Genomic DNA, 20,581 nt, shown 5'->3' with positions numbered 1-20,581 from the left:
AGCTTGTTAAAAGTAATAGAGACGATCAATCGTATTCTATTGGCACTTAGAATCGGGTGATTGGCATAGAAATGACACACTGAAATGTTGAATGACTAAATAATGAAAGATTGCAATTTCATTAAAAAAATGTATGCATTATATAAGCTTGTTAAATGAAACAAATATGATTAATGCTATTTTATTTGTATTAAAATGTATGACGCTCAAGTGCCACACTCTTCACACATTGATATGTTTGTAAAAAATAAAAATAAAAACTTTTAAAAATATAAAAAAAGAAGTGCCCAGCTGAGCTGGCCTCTTCCTTAAGGGGTTCCCTTAATCGGGGGTGGGGTTTTCCTGTGTCCCCATCTCGCTGCGCTGCTCCAACTATCCGGGGCTGCCCAGAAGGAGGACGGGGCCGCCTGGGGATTGGCATCCCTCCAGCACCGTCCTCCCCCTCCCACTGACTTCTCAAAGCCTCCCCAGAACGGCCGGCTCTCCTGCCCCTCCCCAGCCTCAGCAAACAGACCCTGGACTTTATTCCCAGCCCGCCCAGCCTTCCCGCTTTCGGCTTGGGTCGAAGTTCGGCGCCTCCCGACCGGCCATTGGGCCAATTCCATCCAGGTGCCGTTGCTGCAATTCGGAGCCTGCACCCTGCCTCCCGGGCTGGGCCTCCCCTCCTGGAGGGGTTGGTTCAGAGCAAGCCTGGCCTTCCTGAGGGGAAGTGGGGGGGGTCTCAGGCCATTTCCGGGGTGTCCTGCAGCTGTGGTGACCACACCGTCACCCTGTGAGCAGCGTTCGGACGTGAGGTTCAGCGTTTCTCCTTATTGCCATTGATATTTCTGCAAAGGTGACCTGAAGAGGGGAGCCACAAAGAATCACAGCTGAATTTCTTGGCGTGTCTTAATGTTATCTTCCTTTATTCCATCGTTAGTGCTCACCTGGGGGGAAACCATGACCACTTGGGGCTCAGCCTATTCGGGTGGCTCAGGTGGGACAGGAAGCCCAAATTGTGATGCCTTCCAGCTGGCTGCTCTCCAAGCTTCTCCTCCTCCTCCTCACATGGGCTTCCTGCTCGGTTCTAAAGAGCCCCCAGGAGACCTCCAGGGCTGGGCTGGCTGAACCTGGAGTCTCCTTCCAAGTCAGCAAAGATGGGGCTTCAGGGGGAGAGAAGCTGCCCTGGATGAGCCTCCCAACAAAGGGGATGTGAAAGGGAGCGGCTGCCGGGGCCCCCAAGCAGCTCCTGGGGAGCCTCAGAGTCCGTGCTGAGAGGGGGGTTGAGCAGGGCCACCCGGGGGGTCCAGGGCCCTCACGGGAGGTTAAAGGAACCGGATAGACCAGTGATGGCTAAACGTCCGGTTGGCCCGTTGGGCATGTTTTTCACCCTCTCCATCCTCCGGAGGCTTTCCTGAAAACGGCCTCCCCCAGCCCTCCAGAAGGCCCAAAATCAGCTGGCCAGCGTGCACGTGCGCACCAGGGCTGAGGGCTGCCGTGCTGGCAAATATGGCTCCACGTGCCCTAGGTTCATCATAGGGGAGAGACTGAGTGGTTACGATCATCCAAAATGTCTGGATCTGCTGTCTGGTTCTGGGGTGCAGAAGCCGGAAGGATTTGGCCACAGGAAGGAAAACTCTGTTGGATGTTAGATAACAGTGGCACCCAGCAGGAAAGTGAGGCCAGGGACCTTGAGCAGAAGTTCGTCTGTTGGAGATGCTTCAGTTTGGAGCCCTGCACTGAGGAAGGGTTGGATTGGATGGCCTCAAGGGTCCTTCCAAGTTGAGAATTTAATATTTTGAAATAAAGCTGCCCCAAACGTAGGCTGCCGTTGAGGAGAGTGATTATGCAGGCCAGATCTGGACCAAACTAATTTTTAGAAGAGAGAAACAAAAATCAAGCTGTTCCGTTTCTCGCCCCATGATGGGCAGGTGGGCTCCTTGGTGTGAGCCCCCTCACCTTGAGGCTTTGTCAGAGATGGAAACTGCCTCCTCGTCCAACATCAAGGCTCGGGACCCCTGGGTTTGCCCAAAAGGGGCGCCTGGGCAGAGCGGGCAGCGCCTAGAAAACAGGCCCTTGGCATGGATTCCCACTTGGCCTTCCCTTCCTCACTAGCCACTCCAGTTCCTGGCCCCGATCCACATGTCGGTCCGGTGTTTACCTGGGATCTGCTGAACAGGTGTGTGGTGTGTCAGGGAGATCTTCTTGGCAACCGAAAGGCCTGTGTACGTTTAACTGGACGGCTGAGTTTTGCTTGCTGGTGTTGATGAGTCTTTGACTACTTGACTTAGGGTCAAATTGGAAGCTGCTTTCCCATCGCAAAGCACGGTGGCTCTTCAGTGAGTCACGCCCAATTTTGTGACTTTTTGTCACAGTTGTCATCTTCAATTGTTGAGTGACTCATGCAGTTTGTTCACTGCTTGTCAGAAGCTGGCTGGGAAGTCACAAACGGCAATCAAGTGTGCCTGGAACACGGCAACTGTCAACAATTCACCCTAGTTGCCAAAGGTCCACATTTTGATCCTGACTGGGGGGATTCTGTGGGCGGTTCCATGAGGACCCGTTGTAAATGCTGTTGCCACTTTGAATAGCCACTAAAGGAAGGGTCGCAAGCCTGAGACATTGTATTGAGGTCAGCTGGCAGGAGGCCGAGAAATGCCCCCTTCAAAACTCACCCACCTTTCAGCGCAAGGCTGATGCCCACCCTGGAGGGAGGAAGATTCCCTGCAATGTAGCAGTCCTTGCGCTGCCCTGTCGTTTCCGTGCAATGAGTCGTAGCTTTGCTCTGCTTGTTTATTTTTGTGGCTTAGTGTGCAAAGCGGGGAACGTCCTCACTCCTTAAGGCGCTTCAGCATCCCAAGGAAGCTCAACCGTGGGGGGTAATTCACACATCGGCTGTGCCTAAAATAAACCGCACACATGGTGAGGAAGGCCGATGACTCTTGGCTTCAAGCCGTCTGCAGAAGGGCTGCCTGCTTGCCAGCTGCCTTGGGCAACCGGGGTTGGGGCCTGGGGCCTGGGGCATGGGACGCAGCCTGACTTGGGGACAGCAGACCAGCTATTTGAGGGGAGGCCGAGGGCCCAGGCGCAACGCTAGGATGCCCACGAAAGGGGCCCCTTGTAATCCAGGTGCACGTTGCATTCCAGGGCTGAAGGGTTGCACCCTCCCCATATTTGCCCTGATGTTGAACCCCCGGGAAGCCCCTCCCCCTCGCCTTGAGCATGGAAGGAAGCAGGTGGGTGAATGTAAGCTTTGCTTGGCTGGTGGGTGAACACACCTGGGATGGGACTGGCTGCCTTCTGCGGCAGATGTTATTCTCCAGGAAGGCTCCTGAGAATAAGCCCAACCTCTCACTGAGATTGCTGTCTTCTGACAAGGCACAATTGCCCTTCTTTGCTTTGCCTGGACATCCTGGCCTTTTTCTCCCCAGGTGGAAACGGGGTGCCAGAAAATGGCCCAAGCCTTGGGGCCTCTGTCTGGCCAGAGAGGATTCAGATTCAGATTAACAGAGTTGGAAGGGGTCTTGCAGGTCATCTAGTCTAACCCACCCCCACCCCCAAGCAAGAGCCCCGACACCATTTTTGTCAGAGGGCAGCCCAGCCTCTTCTTGGAAGCCCCCAGGTATAGAGCTCCCACAACCTCTGAAGGCAACTTCTGTTCCATCGGTTGACTGTTCTCCCTGTCAGGAAATTCCTCCTTATTTCCAGGTTGAATCTCTCCTTGATCAGTTTCCATCCATTATTCCTTGCCTGGCCTTTGGGTGCTTTGGAAAACAGCTTGACCCCCTCCTCTCTGGAGCAGCCCCTCAAGTATTGGAAGATGCTCTCAGGTCTCCCCTGGTCCTTCTCTTTCCTAGACTAGCCATGCCCAGATCCTGCAACCGTTCATTGTATGTTTTAGCCCCCAGTCCCCTCATCATCCTCGTTGCTCTTCTCTGCACTCTTTCTAGCGTCTCAACCTCTTTTTTTATAGTGTGGTGACTTCCCTTGAGCAGGAGCCTCGGCCTCACCAACTTTCCACAGTTTCAAGCAGATGCAAACAGCTGGCAGTTCAGCCGAGGTCCCTCCCCCACCCCCCAGTTAGCTTTGGAAAAAGATTAGAGTGCTGAATGGCAATGGGGCTTTCCCCATTGCTCAGCCTTCCTCTTGGTAAACCCCTGGAAGTCTCCCAATGCCACTTGCTTAGAATAGAAACTGCTATTTTTAGAGCAATTCTCTGGGTGGCACACAAAAAAATAATCCATAAACTTTAAAAATGCAAAAGAAACGTTAAAACGAGAACGTAGAACACAAATGCAATAATTAACAAGGGCAGAACACGGGAGATGCAAATTGTTTCTCATTTCGGCAAAACACCTGGAGTTGACCTGCTCACACCAATTAGCATGTTCCTAGGTTTTTCAAAAACTTTTGCTAAACTTTACTACAATTAGAGAAGCCCTTCCTTTACACAGCTGAAATTAAAAAGAAGTTTACTTTTCAAAAAGAGGAGAGATGCTCTCAAAGAAGAGTTCCTGAACTTGGAAATAGGCAGGTGCAGGAACTCCTGCACAGGCGCAACAAACCCTCTGAGCATGAGGAATGCCTGGCCTTCCAAGGGGGATTTAACCACTGCAAGAAGGGGGAGACCTTGCCATGAATGGGGCAGGCACAGCCGTGCACAACCTTCTGACTTGCTGAATAGATAGCATGTCAGGGCCGATGGTCTGGAGCAGGGATCTCCAAACTTTTACCCTGGCGTACTTCAACTCCCAGAATTCTCCAGCAGCGAAGCTGGAATTCTGGGAATTGAGGTCCGCCAGGCTTAAAGTTGCCAATGTTGGAGACCCCTGGTCTGGAGGGTGGCAACAGCTGGGGACTGTGACACGGGAGCAAAAACAGGGGCCAGCTGCAAGGGGCAGCAGCAGGAGAGTTGTGGGTTGAGAGTTAACCCTGCTTAACCCAAGGCAGCTTCTGCTCATGGCAGGGCTCCCTTGATCAGCACCCCTTCCCACTGGCCAGGCAGGCAGCAGGGCTGTGGGGTGGGCAGCCAGCCAGCCAGTCCGACTAGAAGCTTCGAGTGCCAGGTCTGGCAGGGAGGTTGGCATTCTCAGCTGCTTTGCAACTTGACCTTGTTTTCTGAAGACTGACCGGGCAACGCGTGGTGATGCTCCCCCTCCCCCCGTCAGTGGGTTTGCCCTCATTAAATGTGCCTGGTGGGCAGGAGGGCGAGGCAGGCTGTTCAGTCCGCAGGGCATTGGCAGGGGTGGTGCATTTCACAACCCACTGTGCTTTCCCCCCTCCCCCTGATTAAGTAAGTGGTGTGATCCAGGCCTGTGCTGTGGTGGGATGGGAGTCCAGCACTGACCGTCCCATTTGTGGACCTGCCGCTGATGGGACAAGGAACTTTAATGGGAGTGCCAGGGCGACCTCTGCCACCCGGGCCCTTGTGCCCTGGTTCTGAGGGCCACTCGGCCTCCCAGGGAGCAGCCTTCCTCTCTGTGCAGTTGAAGGGAGGCTGTGTGTGTACAGAACAAGTGGGACCCTGGTTTCGACTGTCCTCCCCCCCAAGGGTTTTTAGGCAAATGTTTGCAGGTGGGAGGGGGGGGTTGATGTGATCTTTGTTTTGCAAGGAAGTTTTTGGAAAGGCAGCCTGACAACCTTCCCCTTGGTCATGTCACACTCGGCACAGCACAACGTTGGCTTTCCCGCACAAGAACTGATTTTCTTGGCTGCTGCATCCGTGCTTTTAAAATACTGAATTTTTGATGTGCCTTCGGGTCTGTGTGAAAGTGACTTCCCCCCTGCTTTAAAATAGGTCATTCAGTCTCTTGCTCTGCAGCTGCAGAGGGAGATTCTGAGAACAGGTCAGAGATGACCCAGCGGATCGTGGCCACACTGTCCCGCCCCCCCGCCCCTCCCCCCATGCCAGAAGGGGAGATGCTCTTCAAAGGCTCCCTATTTTAGCCATTCCCCCACATCCCCTCTCACGGAGGTTCTTGCAGCAGGACTGACATGTGGACGTCAGTGGGGGGAATGTCACTGCTCTGGGCTGATGTGGGTCTCAGTCAAGAGGGCTGGCTTACCCCTTGGTCACCAGTCACACACACACACACACACACACACACACCTCACCGATGCCTTCAGGACTGGAGGCCCATCAACACAAAACAAACTTCAGCAGGCAAAATGTCTCTCTGTGTGTCTGTGTGAGTGCATTGACAGGCTCATCTTGGGGTAGGGGGGTGTCCTTTATGCCCGTGAAGGCCACCCCCACCCCTGCCCCACATGGTCCTTCAGCTGAGCCTGGACTGTCGACCCAAACCAGCTCCTTGGGACCTCTCCGTCCAAACCCCAGGTGCCCGGCCTTCTGTCCTTCTCCCGGTGTTTTTCGGGGTGATGGGGCATTATACTGAGGCTGGATGTCTTGAACCCCTGAAAGGCCCCAGAAGCTTTCAGTTGGGTGGGGCTGGCCTTGGGAATCAGTCTCCACCCATCCAGATGCACGTCTCCCTACTCAGCCTGAGTTGCCTGAATCCGAGGGACGCCTGGCTGGGGTTCTGAATGGAGGCGGCTGAAGGGAGCCTGCTTTGGGCCTCACCCCATAGCCAGGGGGGCATTTTGGGGCTTCCCAGGTGGGCCGAGGGACAGGAAACACTGGTGGGACTTCACAGCTGGTTCCTGCACAGCCCACAGCCAAGAACACCCCTCAAAAGGAAATTGGGGGGGGGGGGGCTCCCGGGGAGAGAGAAAGTCCTGAGCAAGCTGGCATTTAGAGCCATTCTGGTCAAAGGTTGAAACTTATATTTCCCAATTGTCTCAGTGTGGAAATTCCCAGAGAAAAGGTGCATCCCAGCCACACAACCGATGCAAAACTCTGGCGAGATTTTCTGCCTTGTAGTGGAAGAGCTTTTTGTGACTTTGTCGATTCGGAAGGCTGCTGTGGCCCCCGATGCTTCTGTGCCCCACATTGCCCTGCCCTGAGCATCTCCCCCGCTTTCACTCTAAAAACCTGCCTCTCTGACGTGACACAGACTCCCCTTCCCTTCCGTTGTGCGAGGAGGATGTTTGGGATCGGAAGGTGGCAGCCTCGGAAATGCCCCCATCTCACAACTCGCTTCCTTTCTTTGCTCGACAGATTTTTCCACCCAAGTGAATTCGACCTCCTTAAGTTCTCCGACCGGCCGGGGGAGCCACATGGGCACACCTGCCCTCCACCCCTCCATGGGGCCCAGCCTTGGGGGCTCCTTGGGGTCGCCCAGCCAGCTCCACTCGCCCATCAACGGCATGGGGCCGCCCTTCTCCGTCATCAGCTCCCCGATGGGGCCTCACCCCATGTCTGGACCGCCCACGCCCGGCCTCGGATACGGAGCTGGCAGCCCACAGGTGAGTGCCCGGCTGGCTGGCTGGGTTGGGGGGGGCAAGGGGGGATTTAGAGGGGGCTCTTCCGAGGGTCTGTTCTGAAGGCTATGGGGGAGGAGGGGGAGATGCTTAGCCCTCCCACCCCACCTTTGCTCCAGGTAGCACCTGCCTCCTCAGTTGGGAGGGGCCCACTTTCTGTCCTTTTGGTGTGGATTTTCTGAGGAATATATTAAATATGAAGAACACCCGAGGCTGAATGTGCCTTTCATTGGATGAGGATAAAGCGGCGCTGTTGCTGCCCACCGGAGGACATGCGGTGGGTCCTTCCTAGGGCTTTCCCCCATAAGTAGACACCTTGAGCATCATGTGGGGTAGTGGGCTTATAGCCTGACCCATCTGGCACCATCTCTCCCGCCCTCCCTCCCTCCTTGTCTGGGGGCCTTTGCTGCAGGTGCTGCCTCGACGGTGTCCGTCCCTCTGCAGGGCTTTTTCAGAGAAAATGTGCTCTTGATGAAGATGATGAATGATGATGTGTGAATGGAGGCCTCCTGCCCAGCCCCAGCCTGCAGCCCCTTGGCCTCCCCCTCCCCACTTTGAAGCAGCTGGGCCAGGATAAGGCCCCTCATCCTCTCCCTGAGCAAGGGAGGGGCCCAAGGGGCATGGGCTATACCCAGGAAGGCCGGTGTGTGTGTGTGTGTGTGTGTGTGATGGAGCTGGCTACACAGACCTGGGGCTGAGGTTTCCGGGGCAGAAGCCCTGCCCTGCAGAGGCTGGTTAAAGGAGTCGGGTGCCACCTGTTACTGGCACTGTAGCTGGGAAGGAGGGGAGGGGTGACCCAGCGGGGCAGGACCCGGTTGCCCCCCCCACCCCCCAACGTTGCTACAGCTGCCTTGATGGCTTCCAGTGGTTACCAAGGGCTTGGGCACCCGCCAGGCTTGGCCTGACCAAGTCACAGAGGGCTGGCGTGGGGGCCCTGGGCTGAAGCAAGGGGGCACAAGGGAGTGGCTGAGTGCCCACCTCCCTTCACGTGGGGTCTCCGCTTGCTGCAAAGAGGCTGGAGAGCCACGAGGTGGTGGTGGGGAATGGGTTGCCTGGTTGTGATCTATATTGCCCCCCTTTTTTCTGTGCCCTTCTGGAGGTAGAGCCTCTCCAGGCTCTGAAGGAGACCCCTCCCCAGGCTTTCACTGCCTGAATTACCCTTTGGGGGAAATGGGGCCAGAAGGAGCTCGGGGGGGGGGGGGGGGAGGTTCTCCTGTTACCTGTACATACGGTTCCCCCCCTCCCCCCTGCAGCTTCTGCATCACAAAGAGAATGCCAGGAGTTTGGTTTGGCTGAGGGTCCATCGCAGAGCCCCATAAATAGCTACCACTTTGGCGGGAAGGTAACCGCGCTCTGTGATGTCAGGCTGGCCACATGACCACAGAAATGTCTTTGGGCAGCGCTGAAATGGAGGTCAGCACCAGAATTCTGGGCGTTGAAGTCCACCAGGCTTAAAGTTGCCAAGGTTGGAGACCCCGGTCTATAAAGTGCACATCTCCATCCGTTATCTTTTTCCTTTGCCTTGCAAAACAACGATCCAATTTTGCTAAGTGAGGAGCCTCTTCTCTTCTGCGCTGCTGTCCTCCGAGGTTTCCTTCTGGCTCCCTTCCCAGCCTCTCTCTCTCTAACCAGCGTCCATTGCTCAGAGCTGCCAAATATCCGCTTTAAATGCAGGGGGGGCGGCTGGTTCTTAGATGGCCCCCGGATGTGGCGGTCAGGGCCGCCTTCTCTCTTACAGTTTAGGTAGGAGGTCTGAGGACTGAACTGCTCATTTATCTAAAAGAAAAGGCTCATTTTTGGCTGCAAAACTGGAGAATTTGAGCTGATGGACAAGCCAGCCCCCCGCCCCCTTCCTTGGCCCACTCACTCCGCTGCCCCCCTCTTGCCCGGTTTGGGTCAGGAGCTGAAGCTTGGAGCAGGTGGGTTGGTGGCTCCCTCGTTGACTCCTTCACTGCCCTCTTTGCCCTCCAACTATTGGATGGGGGTGGCCTTCCTGGCTCCCTCTGTGCCCTCTTGCTGCCATACGCCCACCCACCCCATTACTGACCAGATAGAAGCTTCCTCTCCTTTCTAAAAAAAACTTTGCACTACTTGCTAATTGTCTGCTGAAGTTGGGCAGCCGACAGGTTGAAACAAACAAAGAAATAAAGCAATGGGTGCCCAGCTTTGCCTACAAGCAAATGCCAGATAATTTCCTTCTCCAAGAGCCAGGAGCGGGCAAGGCTCAGGGACACCGGGTAAGGCCCAGAGGATGCAGATACCAGTAATGCACAGCCAGACGGACTGGCACCGGCCTTGGAGATACCAGTCTGTGGGGCGCAGCGTCCTGTTCGTGGCTTTTACTGCCCAAATGAATCCACAATCGTCCTGCACATTAGAGATGCATCTAAATATTGGCCCTCCGGTGTTGGTTCCCTTTGAGCCAGACAGTGAGCATCCGTGGGCCTGGGGGAAGGGGGGCACCTTTCCCTGCGGGGCTTCTTTGCTCCCTCCCTTCTGGCTGGAGACCCCCGTGTGGGCACCGGCCTCTCCTCGGGGCCCTGCTGCTCACAGGGAGCGGGATTCTTTCTGGGCCAGATGGAGGCCTCCAATTCACACCAAACACAGGAAGAAGAAGGAGGAAATGGAGACATCTCAGGACCCCCTGAGGGGAACCTTCCAGAGCTGCTGGCAGAGCGGGCAGCCCCTGGCACCTGAAGAGACCAAACCAGAAACCCCAAAATGTCCGTCTAGGGAGGATTTTCTCAGCCAGCTCTGGGATTTCTGGCTTCCAGCCCCCTCCCCACTTTCCTGATCCCACGCCCCATGTGCCAGCACCTCACATCAGTCCCCAAAAGCCTCACCCTCAGGGGGAAATGCCTGTTGGAGATGCGGACTCCCTCAGCTCCCCTCCCGCTTCATCAGGGTGCTGGAGAGGGTCTTTCCCGCAAATGGGTGGGGGTCTCTGCAGTGGAATCTCCTAGGGCTTTCCCTGGCCGATGGGGCAGCCTAGCTGCTCTGGGGGCCCTTCTGTTTCCCTTGAGGAAAGGTGGGTCCAACCCCTCCCCCATCCCCAAAAGAGACAGGGCCCTGAGTGAAAGGGCCCCACGGCCCAGGAAGGGCCTCCCCATCTTTGCTTGGGTAGTAGAAAGATTCTGCTGCTGGGAGAGCAGAGGGGCGCAGGGGGGAGGTTACCCCTTCCTCACCAGGGGGGATTTTAGGCTCCCTAAGAGGTTTCTTGAGGGCCAAGAGCAGCTGGCAGTGGAAGCTCACCCAGAGCCTGGCTTTGCTCTCTGGGCCTGTGTGTGTGTGAGCATGCAAGTCGAGCCTGCACCCCCAACCTCTGGGTGTTTGGAGCTGTGTGGTGAGCTGCAGTGGAGTGGAGGGCCACCGGGCCCAGTTCCTTGGCGTGAGCTGGTGGGATGGATGGGTACTGGCCTCCCCCCTCACTGGGTCCTCTCCCTGGGCACCCTGGCGCTGCACCAGTGGGAGAGGAAGGCTGCTGGCGCCTGGAGGGGAGGAAGGAAGCAAAGTGGCGCCAGGCTGGGCCAAAAGGGGAACCCCTCGCGTTTGTGGGGCGTCCCCTCCGGAGGCTCTGAGTCAGCAGCTGCTCCGGGAAGCATCAGAGCAGATTGGGCAGAAACGCCCCCACCCCCATTGTCCTTCTCTCTGTCTCCTTCAGTGGAGCATCTCCCCTGAGCCCCTTCCCCAGAAACACCTTCCTTGGAACTTGTGTGGGGTGACAGGGAGGATGGGAGCAGGGTCTCCTCACTGGCCCAGAGTCCCCCCAGGCCAGAAGCTCTTTTGTTCTCTTCCCCTACAGGCTCCCCGGGGCTGCCATGCAGAGGATGGGGAGACCACCCTGGTTTTAGTGGAGGGGTTTTTTTTTCTTGTGTTGCAGGCGCCACAAATGCATGGTGGAACTTTGAAGGTTGATGAGACAATCGCTTTGGGCTTTAATGTTTACCCGACGTGTTCAAACGCTGTGTTGTTTCTAAAATGTCTTGAACTCTATTGGGTCCTTCAGGAGACTCCACAGGCTGGTCCACATCCCCCACCCCCACCCCAGTCATGTCAAGAGCCACGCTAGGACTCCCCTCACCTGGCTAATCTTCCTTGGATGCCCAAAGAGCTGCGGCTGCTGGGCCCCTTCCCTGCCAGCCTCCTGATCTCCAGGTAGTGGGGGAAGGGAGCTGGGCTTTGCCCCTGGCACAGACTACCCCCACCCCCGCCCCCGTCTCTCTCTGGCAGCTGAGCTGAATGAGCAGGGGATTTTGCAGGAAGAAGCGGCCATAGGAAGAGCAGCCATGTCTTCCCTGGGGGTTCTTGGCTCTGCCCACAAGGAGCCTGCCCACCTCACTGCCACTCCACAGCCAGGGAAGCACTTTGCCCCCCCCCCCCGGGGTGTAAGCAGCACCCCAGATCTCTCCCTTCGGAGCCTCCGTCTGGCTTCCCCTGGGGGTCCAACTTGGCGCCTGCATTGGAAGCACCCCAGAAGAGGAGGAAGAGCAGCACTTCCATGGGGCACCACTTTCCCTTCTGCATTTGCTCACCTGGCGGTGTGAGCCAGGCCTGAGGGGCATTTGGGGACTCCCAGCGGATCCAGCGCTCTTCACCCCTCAGGAGAGCCAGCGTTTCCCACAGGTGGGCTGGGCGGGGCAGGAGGGGCCAGCAGCTGACTGGCTGTGGATTGACTTTATGCCGGAGGTTGTGCTGTGCCCTCCCCTGACAAGCTGGATTGGGGCCGCGCACTCAGGAGAGATTCCCTGCGGGAAAGCTGCAGCTGGAAGGAGTTTCCGCCTAACTCAGCTTCTCCGCCTTAGGATGGGAGGGAGCCCATTTCTTGCTTAATTTTCCCGGTTTCTGAGCTTTTGGGGCAGGTCTCTCCATCTCTCACCCAGTTTGGCAGTTTGGGCTTTGTGGACTCAGAGGGTTGGCATAAGATAAGCTGCCTGCCGTCATTGCGTCCACCGTCTCTTCCCCAGAGTGCAAAGTCACCACAGCTGGCCAAGCCTGGCTGCTACACACCCACAGCCGCTGGCTCTGCCGACTTTGGGAAATAGCTTGACCCCCTAACTCCTCTCTGTGGCAGCCCCTCAAATATTAGAAAACTTCTCATGTCTCCCCTGGCCCTTCTCTTCCCTAGACCAGCCATGCCCAGTTCCTGCAACCGTTCATTGTATGTTTTAGCCTCCAGCCCCCTCATCATCCTGGTTGCTCTTCTCTGCACTCTTTCTAGAGTCTCAACATCTTTTTTATAGTCTGGTGACCGAAATTGGATGCAGTGTCCTAGGTGTGGCCTTCCTAGGGATTTACAGAGTGGTGTTAGCACCTCATTTGATCTTGATTGCAATCCCTCTGTTGGCTTTTTTGGCTGCTGCTGCACACAGCTGGCTCCCATTTAGCTGGTTGTCCACCAAGATCCTTCTCCCAGTTCCTGCTATGCCTCCCCCTGCCCACCCCAGCCTTTCTGTCCCAACACCAGGCCATGCAGCTGCTCCTGGACCCAGCCCAGAACCCCCAGCTGGAGCTTCCCATCTGCACTGCCAGCTGGGGGAGTGGTGTGTGTGTGTGTGTGTGTGTGTAGCCTGGGTGTGGAACCCGAGAGCTTCTGGGATTTAATGGTGGAACCCTTCGGGCAGTCTCTTGCCCAAGGTGGGCACAGATGGCACAAGAGAGGCCTGTGGAGGAAGGATCAGATCACCTGCCCTGGGAAGTTTGACTGAGAGCAGGAGTGGATAGAGAAATGGAACAAACTTAATAAATATCCAGAAATGTGTTTTCATAGAAATGTGATCCACGTTGCTGAAAGAAATAAAGAATATTTAATATAAATCTACGAGCTCTTTCAGCTGAATTGGTCTGCAGTGTTGGTTTCATGTGATGGAGGGAAAGTGGGGGTGGGGGGGTGGGGAGAAGGATCCTGGCCAGCCCAGTCAGGAGGGCTCCCCTCAGCCTGGGCAGAGCCGGGCTGGCGTGTAGTCTGGCAGACCGAGGCGTCCCCTTCCTCTTTTGTGGTGGGAAGGAACCGAGTCTCACTTCCCAAACAGGCCTTGGGGGCCAGGGGATCGGATTCTGCTGAGGGCGGCATTTTCTGAGAGAGAAGCGGGCAGTGAAAACAGCCCCATAAGGTCTGGGAAAATTCCTTGGGGAAAAGTGAAAGTGGGGGTGCAAAGAGGCCTTAGAAGAAAGGGCTTGGAAAGGTGCAGGTTGCCAGCTGGATTGGGCATCAGGAAAATGAAGAACGGGGTTACTGCAGAATTGGCAGGAAGCGTCGTGTCCCCCCCCCCCCAATTGGCATGAGCAAAGCTATTCACAATGAAATGGCCCATTCAGGAGCCCCTCCTCCAGGGACTGTGTGTGTGTGTGTGTGTGTGTTGGGTGCAAAAGACCTCCCTCCTTAGGTGGGCGTTCAGGCTGGCCCACCACCTCCTGAAATGGGGAGGGGGGGTCAACCCTGCCCAGCCCTGGGACGGGAGCCCCAAGGAGATTTGGGGTTTCAGGGTTTCTAACGACAGCCTTCCTTTCTTGCCCCATCTTTCCTCCCAGCTCAACTCCCCTCTCAACCCCGTGAGCAGCACGGAAGACATCAAGCCCCCCCTGGGAATCAACGGGGTTCTCAAAGTGCCAATGCACCCTTCCTCCGCCATGCCCGCCTTCACCAAGCACATCTGCGCCATCTGCGGAGACCGCTCCTCAGGTAATGCCCTCCTTGCACTGTTTCTAGCTGGCATCTAACTGCTCTGCCCAGGCCTCTGCTCCCAGTTAGTCTTCAGCTGCCCACTTGGCAGGGAAGGCGTTTCCCACAAGGGGTGTGACTAACAGGGCTCCCCTCCCTCCCTCCCTCAAAAAAGTCCCCAAGCACACAGCAGGTGGGCTCTCCCTGCCTGGCAGGACTCAGCGGGATGCCAAGCTGGGCAGCTGAATCTCTCCCTTTCCCACCCACTGCTCCAGATTCTGGGGCAGAGAGGCTGGTACTGCCACTCTGTGTGGACGTCACTCCTGTCCCCTTAACCTTTGACTGAGTGCCCTCCTAGGTGGCATGAAGGCTCCTCTAACAAAGGAACAGGCTGGCACTTGCCATCCCTGCACCAGAGGGCCAGCCAGAGGCCGAAGGGAAACATTTCTTGGAGACCGCCCTCCCATTTGCCCTGCCCTTCCTGTCCTGCCTCCCCTTCCCACTGGGTCCCGGTGCCAAGTGGAGCCTTCTTCCTTCCCTACCAGCCGCGTCTGTCTTCTCCTCCCCCCTCAGGCAAGCATTACGGGGTGTACAGCTGCGAGGGCTGCAAGGGCTTCTTCAAACGGACGGTGCGCAAAGACCTGAGCTATACTTGCCGGGACAACAAGGACTGCCTGATTGACAAGCGCCAGCGGAACCGGTGCCAGTACTGCCGCTACCAGAAGTGCCTGGCGATGGGCATGAAGAGGGAAGGTGAGGCCAGGAGAGCTCAGACGGTGGAGGGGCGGTCATAGTTGTGAAGGCTTCTGGTGCTCAAGGAAGCATTGAATGGAAGGGCTAAAAGGGGATTTGGAGGTCATCTAGACCAACTTCCCCTCAACGGGACAATTATATTGTTTTCACATTTATCCACTGGCAGTGCAGAATCAGTCGCCCCACCCCCGCCCCTTTGTAAGGCATTGCCTTGTTCCTTGTTTGTGTGCTGTTTGATATAACTGTCAGGCCTGCTCCACTGAGATCCCTAGGCAAGAGAGACCCTCGACTCCCATTTGGTTGGAATGATGGGTTCTTTTATTAAGGATTAGTGGTGAAAGCAAGAGTAGGTTTGAATATTACCGCAGAAAGGTTATACTTTCCCCCTTTCCACGGCCCTTCCGCCTTTGTCCCTTTTATCGGGGTCCAGGTGCCCAGTTGCAAGCAGCTCCAACGTTTTGGGAACCACTTAGATATTTGGCCCATCTCGGTGCAATTTCTCACTCTGCTCCCAGGTTTGGTGTCCTTGGCACCCAGTGTGGTTTGATGGAGGGGAGTCAAGGCCAGGCACTTCGTTCTTTGTAACATGCAGGTCAAGCTGAGAATGGCAATGCTTGACCCAGGACAGTGAGGAAGCCAGGAGTAAGCAGAGTTTTTGTTAAGCAGGAACATTGGCAGCTTAATGCCAGTCAACTCGCGTCCCCTGTTTTATTCCTCACAACTCTACATTTCTCCATCATTTCATTTTGCATCAGCGTCCATCCCATGAGCACAGGACATTGTATTTTGGCGTCCCTCCCATTCGCTTTGAAATACTCAGATGTGATCATAAGGACTAGACACTTAGGTTTTTTTTTAGTATAGTCTGCCTGTGATGAAGTGGATTTCATAGCTTTGGCACCGTCCTTTCTCCTCTTCACGAAAGCCACCCAGGAAGCAGGTCCCTTGTCTGGGTTGGGTTGAGGAGAAGGCCGGGCCTGGTGGCGCCATCAAGCCAGTGGGCACGTCCTTACCCCGGCCACACCTGTCCCCTGGGCTTGGGGTGTCCGGTTTCCTGCAGCCATTGCCTGCTTCCCCCTCCCTCTGGGGCATCTCTCCTCTCTCTGTGGCCTCTTCCAGACTTCCCGACTGGGGCGCAGGGGAGGGAGACCCCATGGAGAGCATTCAGACGGGGGCGGGATTCAGTTAGCGCCTGCCAGGTGTGGACACGTCAGCCCTTCAAAGTAGACCAGATTAGGGAACCGAAGTCATGCATGCTAGTACTACTTTTATTATAAGCTTATGATAGCAGAATCTGAATGCGCCTCCTCCCCTCCCCCGCTCCCTTTATCCTCCCGAGAACCAGGGAGGGTCTTCACGCTTCCTCAGATTACATTTCTCTCCAGGTCTCAGATTTCTCTTCTCTGACCATTGTCTCCTTGTCCGGGTAGCGTCTCCTCTTTCTTCTGTTCCTCAAGGCCGTTCCTGCTGGCCAAGGCAGGGCAAAGGCAAAGCCCGTCTTCAGGTCCTACGGGGCCTTTTGTGCCAATTGGATGAGGAATGGGGGAGTCCTTGGTGCTCTCAGAGCTCGGTTGCTTCCTTACAGACATTTCACGACCCACGTAGGCAATGTCATCAGGGCTAGAACGGAGCGGGGTTTGCTCTCTTATCTATCTATACTAGTAGGTTTCCTTTTAGGTGGGACGCAGTGGCTCAGTGGCTAAGACGCTGAGCTTGTCGATCAGAAAGGTCAGCAGTTCGAATCCCTAGCGCTGTGTAACGGAGTGAGCCCCCGTGACTTCTCCCTGCTTCTGCCAACCGAGCAGTTCGAAAGCATGTAAAAAATGCAAGTAGGAAAATAGGAACCACCTTTGGTGGGAAGGGAACAGCCTTCCATGCGCCTTCGGCATTGAGTCATGCCGGCCACATGACCACGGAGACCTCTTGCGTTGGCTCTTCAGCTTTGAAACGGAGATGAGCACCGCCCCCTAGAGTCAGGAACGACTAGCACATACGTGCAAGGGGAACCTTTGCCTTGCTGTTTTTAGTGAGCTCTGCCCTGTGGCTGGCTCTGTGGAAGGTGCTCAGCATAACAGGTCCACAAAATGGGAGTGAAGTGGAATGGGGGCGAGAAGGCTCCCCTGGGACCCTGCCTGCCTGTGGGACAGCTGCTCAGGCTACTTGTGGGGATGCGAGGGCAGCTTCTGCTGGGGGTCCCCCCCTTGGAGGTGTGGGGCAATCACCTGCAGGGGGACTCAGGGTGCAGGCTGGACCAAAGACATCCCAGCAGGCAGGATAGGAGAGAAATACGCCCGCCGTTTCCTGGCAAGATAGTCTATCTCTGCAAGAGGAGGTTCCATCTGGATAGCACCCTCCCTTACCTGCGTCAGGAAAATAAGATCTGTCTGGTAAGCAAGCCATTCTGGAGAGCAATTGTTCATTTGCCTCTTTTCCGGGTTAAGAAGGGAAGAAGTAGAAATAATGGGAAATAAAAAGTCAGCCAGTTGTTCAAAAGCAAAACTTGTGTGTGTGTGTGTGTGTGGAGGTGAGTGTGAGATCATAATGACCCTATGAAGAGGTGGGAGGTTAGGGAGGGTGAGGGGGGGGTCTCCCTTGCCTCCTCCCCCTTTGTTCGGAAGGAGATGCAGAGGGATGGCACTGTCCTGTGTTCGGGACCTGGTGGGCTTCGGTGCAGAGAGCAGGCCAGCACTTCCTGCCTTGGACTCAGCCCTGGGGCCATGCAGTGCCCCACGTCTTCCAGGGGTGGGGAAGGAATGCCACCTCGGGTGCCCTCCCCCGTACACACTGAAGGCTGCCAGCTCCCTCTGAGCCCACCTAAAGCTTTCCTTGGCCCTCAGGATGGGGGTGGGGGGTGGGGAGAGGTCTGGACTTTCCCTTGTTTGAGACGGACCTTTTGGGATTTATTTTAGTGAATTGATTAAGCCGCCAACTTCATTTCATGGCTCAGGGTGCTGGCAGCAGCTATCTAATTAGAACATCAGAGGTAAAATTACAGCCAAGTTTAAAACAATAGCGCTCTGGGTTTTAAATCCCTTTAACGTTGCATAGTCAAGGGGCTTGGATAAATGGCTGTGCCCCCAGCACCCTCCCCACAGCTAGCAAAGAGGCAGCTTTTTGAGGCTGAGGCTGCCCAGGGAGAGCGGAAGGGGCCAGAGAAGGACGGCTGTAGGCACAAGAGGATCCGCCAGGCGCCTCAGGCAAATGGGCAGGAGGGCTGAGCTCCCTGCCGTCTTTGGATGGCTGGTGCCCAAGTTGCCAAAACTGGGTCTTCCTCCTCCAGGTGGGAGCCAGGTGTTTTCTCAGCCAATGCTGCTCAAGGCTCTCTTGGCACCAGTCCAGGATCCAGCCAGCCCAGGAGGTGCCACCTGGCATTCTGTGATGGGGGGGGATGGACCCCCACCTGGGCCATATTCAGTCCTAGGACCAGGTTGAAAAGGACGAGGAGGCCAGGGGAATTTCTGTGCGGTGGCCTTCTCCACCAGCCTGGCTAAGTGTGGGAAGTGTGGGGCCTGTTTGAATTGGTGCATTGTTGTCTTTTTTAGGGGGCAGGAAACTTTGACCAGGGCTGCCGAGGGCGTTAATGCTCCTCTGGCTGTGGGCAAAGCCTTTAAACGGCCTCAGGAGCCAATCCAGGCAGGGACCCAGCCTACGGGGAGTGGCACACACAGGTGCCAGAAACCCTCCATTATTGGACTGTGTGATGGGCTCCGTAGGAATCGGTCCCAGGCCAAACTGTGTGCTCCGATGCCATCTGGGCATCAGCCAGAATCACCCTTGGGCAGCTCTCCACGGAAGCCTCCTGGCTCCACAGAAGAGGCGGCGATGCCACTAAAGTCATGGTCCAAAGTCCCCCTTAAGCCACCAGGTGAGGCCTATTCCGCTCCCTTCTCTTCTCGCCTCCCGGTTCCCGTCCTCCTCGCCGCTGCTGCTCTCCAAACTCGAGTGCCGAGGCCAGAGTGATGGTTTGCGGTTCTCCAGATTCTGTGGCCGGATGGAGAGAGGGGTGGGGGGTGTCCCTTCTAGGATGCTCCGTGTTCTGTGGGGCTTCCAGAAATTGCATATACATTTGGCCCGGCTGCTCTGTCCTCGCTCTTGAGCCCTGGAGATCTGAACTCATCTGAGGTCAAGAGACACTCCCTGCTTGGGTCCCTGAGATGCCCCAGCTGGGATCCTCTTCCTTCCACCCGCCCTTCCTACTTTCCCAGGGGGCCACTTATCCTCCCCTCCGAGGAGACCGCCCTCCCTCCCTCCCTCCCCTGCCCGGAGCAGAGGGCTCCTGCTTGTTTTCTGTTGTTCTTTGGCTGCCTTCCCTGAGTATCTGACACACCGATTCCTTTCCTTCTGGGCTCAACGCGGCTCAGAAGCTCCTCCTATCCCCCTTAGCAGCGTCTGAGGACTTTCCTTGCTTTTGGCCACCACGTTCCAAAGCCTCCTTCTGCCCCTCCTTGGCCGCTTTCCCTGCCTTGGTTTCTGCCCCAAGGGATCGAAGGAGCCCAGGACGCAGCATGATCAGCCCTCAGTGGAGGGGCCTGGAGGGGCTCCAGAAGAGCGGCACAAATCCCCCGGCAAGCTGCAGAAACGGACCTCCAATCTGCCCAAACGCTGGCAAATGACGTCGTTCCGGAAGGCTCAGAATGGTGGCATTGGCTGGCATTGTCCCCTCCGATGAGAAAAGCGCTAGAGAAGGCTGCTGTTTTCCAGCTTTTTCCATCCCAAAGGGGAAATGCGAGTGCCAGCATTTCTGCCCCTCCAGTGGGGAAAACATACCAAATGCCAATGGTCTGAGGATGGCATTCACCAGATTGGAGGCCCGTTCTCTCAGCGCATTGGGGGGGGGGGTGTTTCTTTGCTTGCCTGGAGCCGAGGGAAAATCCTTCCTTGTGCCCCCAGAACAGACCTCAAATCCGAACTTCCCCTCCGCTGGCAACCTTTCCTTCTGGCTTCTTCATTGACTTTCTGGGGAAGCCGGTAGAGAAAACTGCGAATGGCCATCCCAGGATGGATGGATGGATGGATGGCAGGGCCCTGGTGTTGTAAATCAGAATAGTTTGCCAAGCACTTGAAATGCATTCATGTGACGGGGTGGCGCTGCGATGTTTTACAATGGCCGGAAGTGCTTCAGGGGCCATAAACCACCAGGTCTTGAGGCTCCTGTAGCTGTGGACAGAGAGCAAATGAGCAGCGGTCAGTTAAGGACCACATGTGTTGGGTCCAGCAGAGGCTGGACATCCCTGAGAAAATAGCAGAAAAAAGATTTGAGGATAGATTTTTAGCCAGGCAAAAAAGTTCTTCATTTCCTTAGTGTACAATTTCTGACCTCGATAAACTATCAGAGCCTTTCTCAGAAGAAACAACCCCCAAAATTATAAATATTTTGATCAGTGGAGGAAGCGAATCGGAGGAGCCCTTCCAGGGAGATCTGGAGCTGAGCTGGGAAGGCCTGGGAAGGATTCGTCCCCTCTGGGCCGTGTGTCTGAAGGGCGGCCGTAGATTTTGCTCTGCAGATGGGAGTCTTGTGCGTTCCCAGGCCAGGAAATGGTTGTGGCTTCCCTGTGGTGGATGTTTGTGAAACAGAGAATCCGCAGAGAGTCTCTTACTCAATCTGAGAACTCAGGAAGAACGAGAAACGGCCCTGATTTTAAAAGCAGGCAGGCAGGCGGCCAAAATACGTCCACCCGCCGTACAGAAATAAGAAAGCATTCACGTTCTAAGAATGAGCTTGGTGTGATCCGTGGCATGCTTTGCCCCATGAGAAGAAATTATGGGATGGGATGTGGGGCGGGGGTGCTCTTTGTGCCATACGCCGCCCTC

At 55.9% G+C, this 20,581-nt stretch overlaps 1 protein-coding gene across 2 annotated transcripts in view; it reads left to right on the top strand.

Annotated features, from left to right (window-relative positions):
• The window catches only part of RXRA (retinoid X receptor alpha), a 97,995-nt gene that overhangs the window by 60,971 nt on the left and 16,443 nt on the right, over positions 1-20,581 (top strand). For both annotated transcript variants that reach the window (XM_081967494.1, XM_081967495.1), the window contains exons 2-4: positions 7,097-7,344; positions 13,888-14,038; positions 14,591-14,770. In XM_081967494.1, the coding sequence (XP_081823620.1) occupies positions 7,097-7,344; positions 13,888-14,038; positions 14,591-14,770 (579 nt within the window). The remainder of the gene's footprint in view (positions 1-7,096; positions 7,345-13,887; positions 14,039-14,590; positions 14,771-20,581) is intronic.

This window comes from Natrix helvetica (genome assembly GCF_964273705.1).
Source record: "Natrix helvetica genome assembly, chromosome: 15".
Lineage (NCBI taxonomy): Eukaryota > Metazoa > Chordata > Lepidosauria > Squamata > Natricidae > Natrix > Natrix helvetica.
Note: the sequence above shows the minus strand (reverse complement) of the source record. Positions and strands in the feature narration are given on the sequence as shown.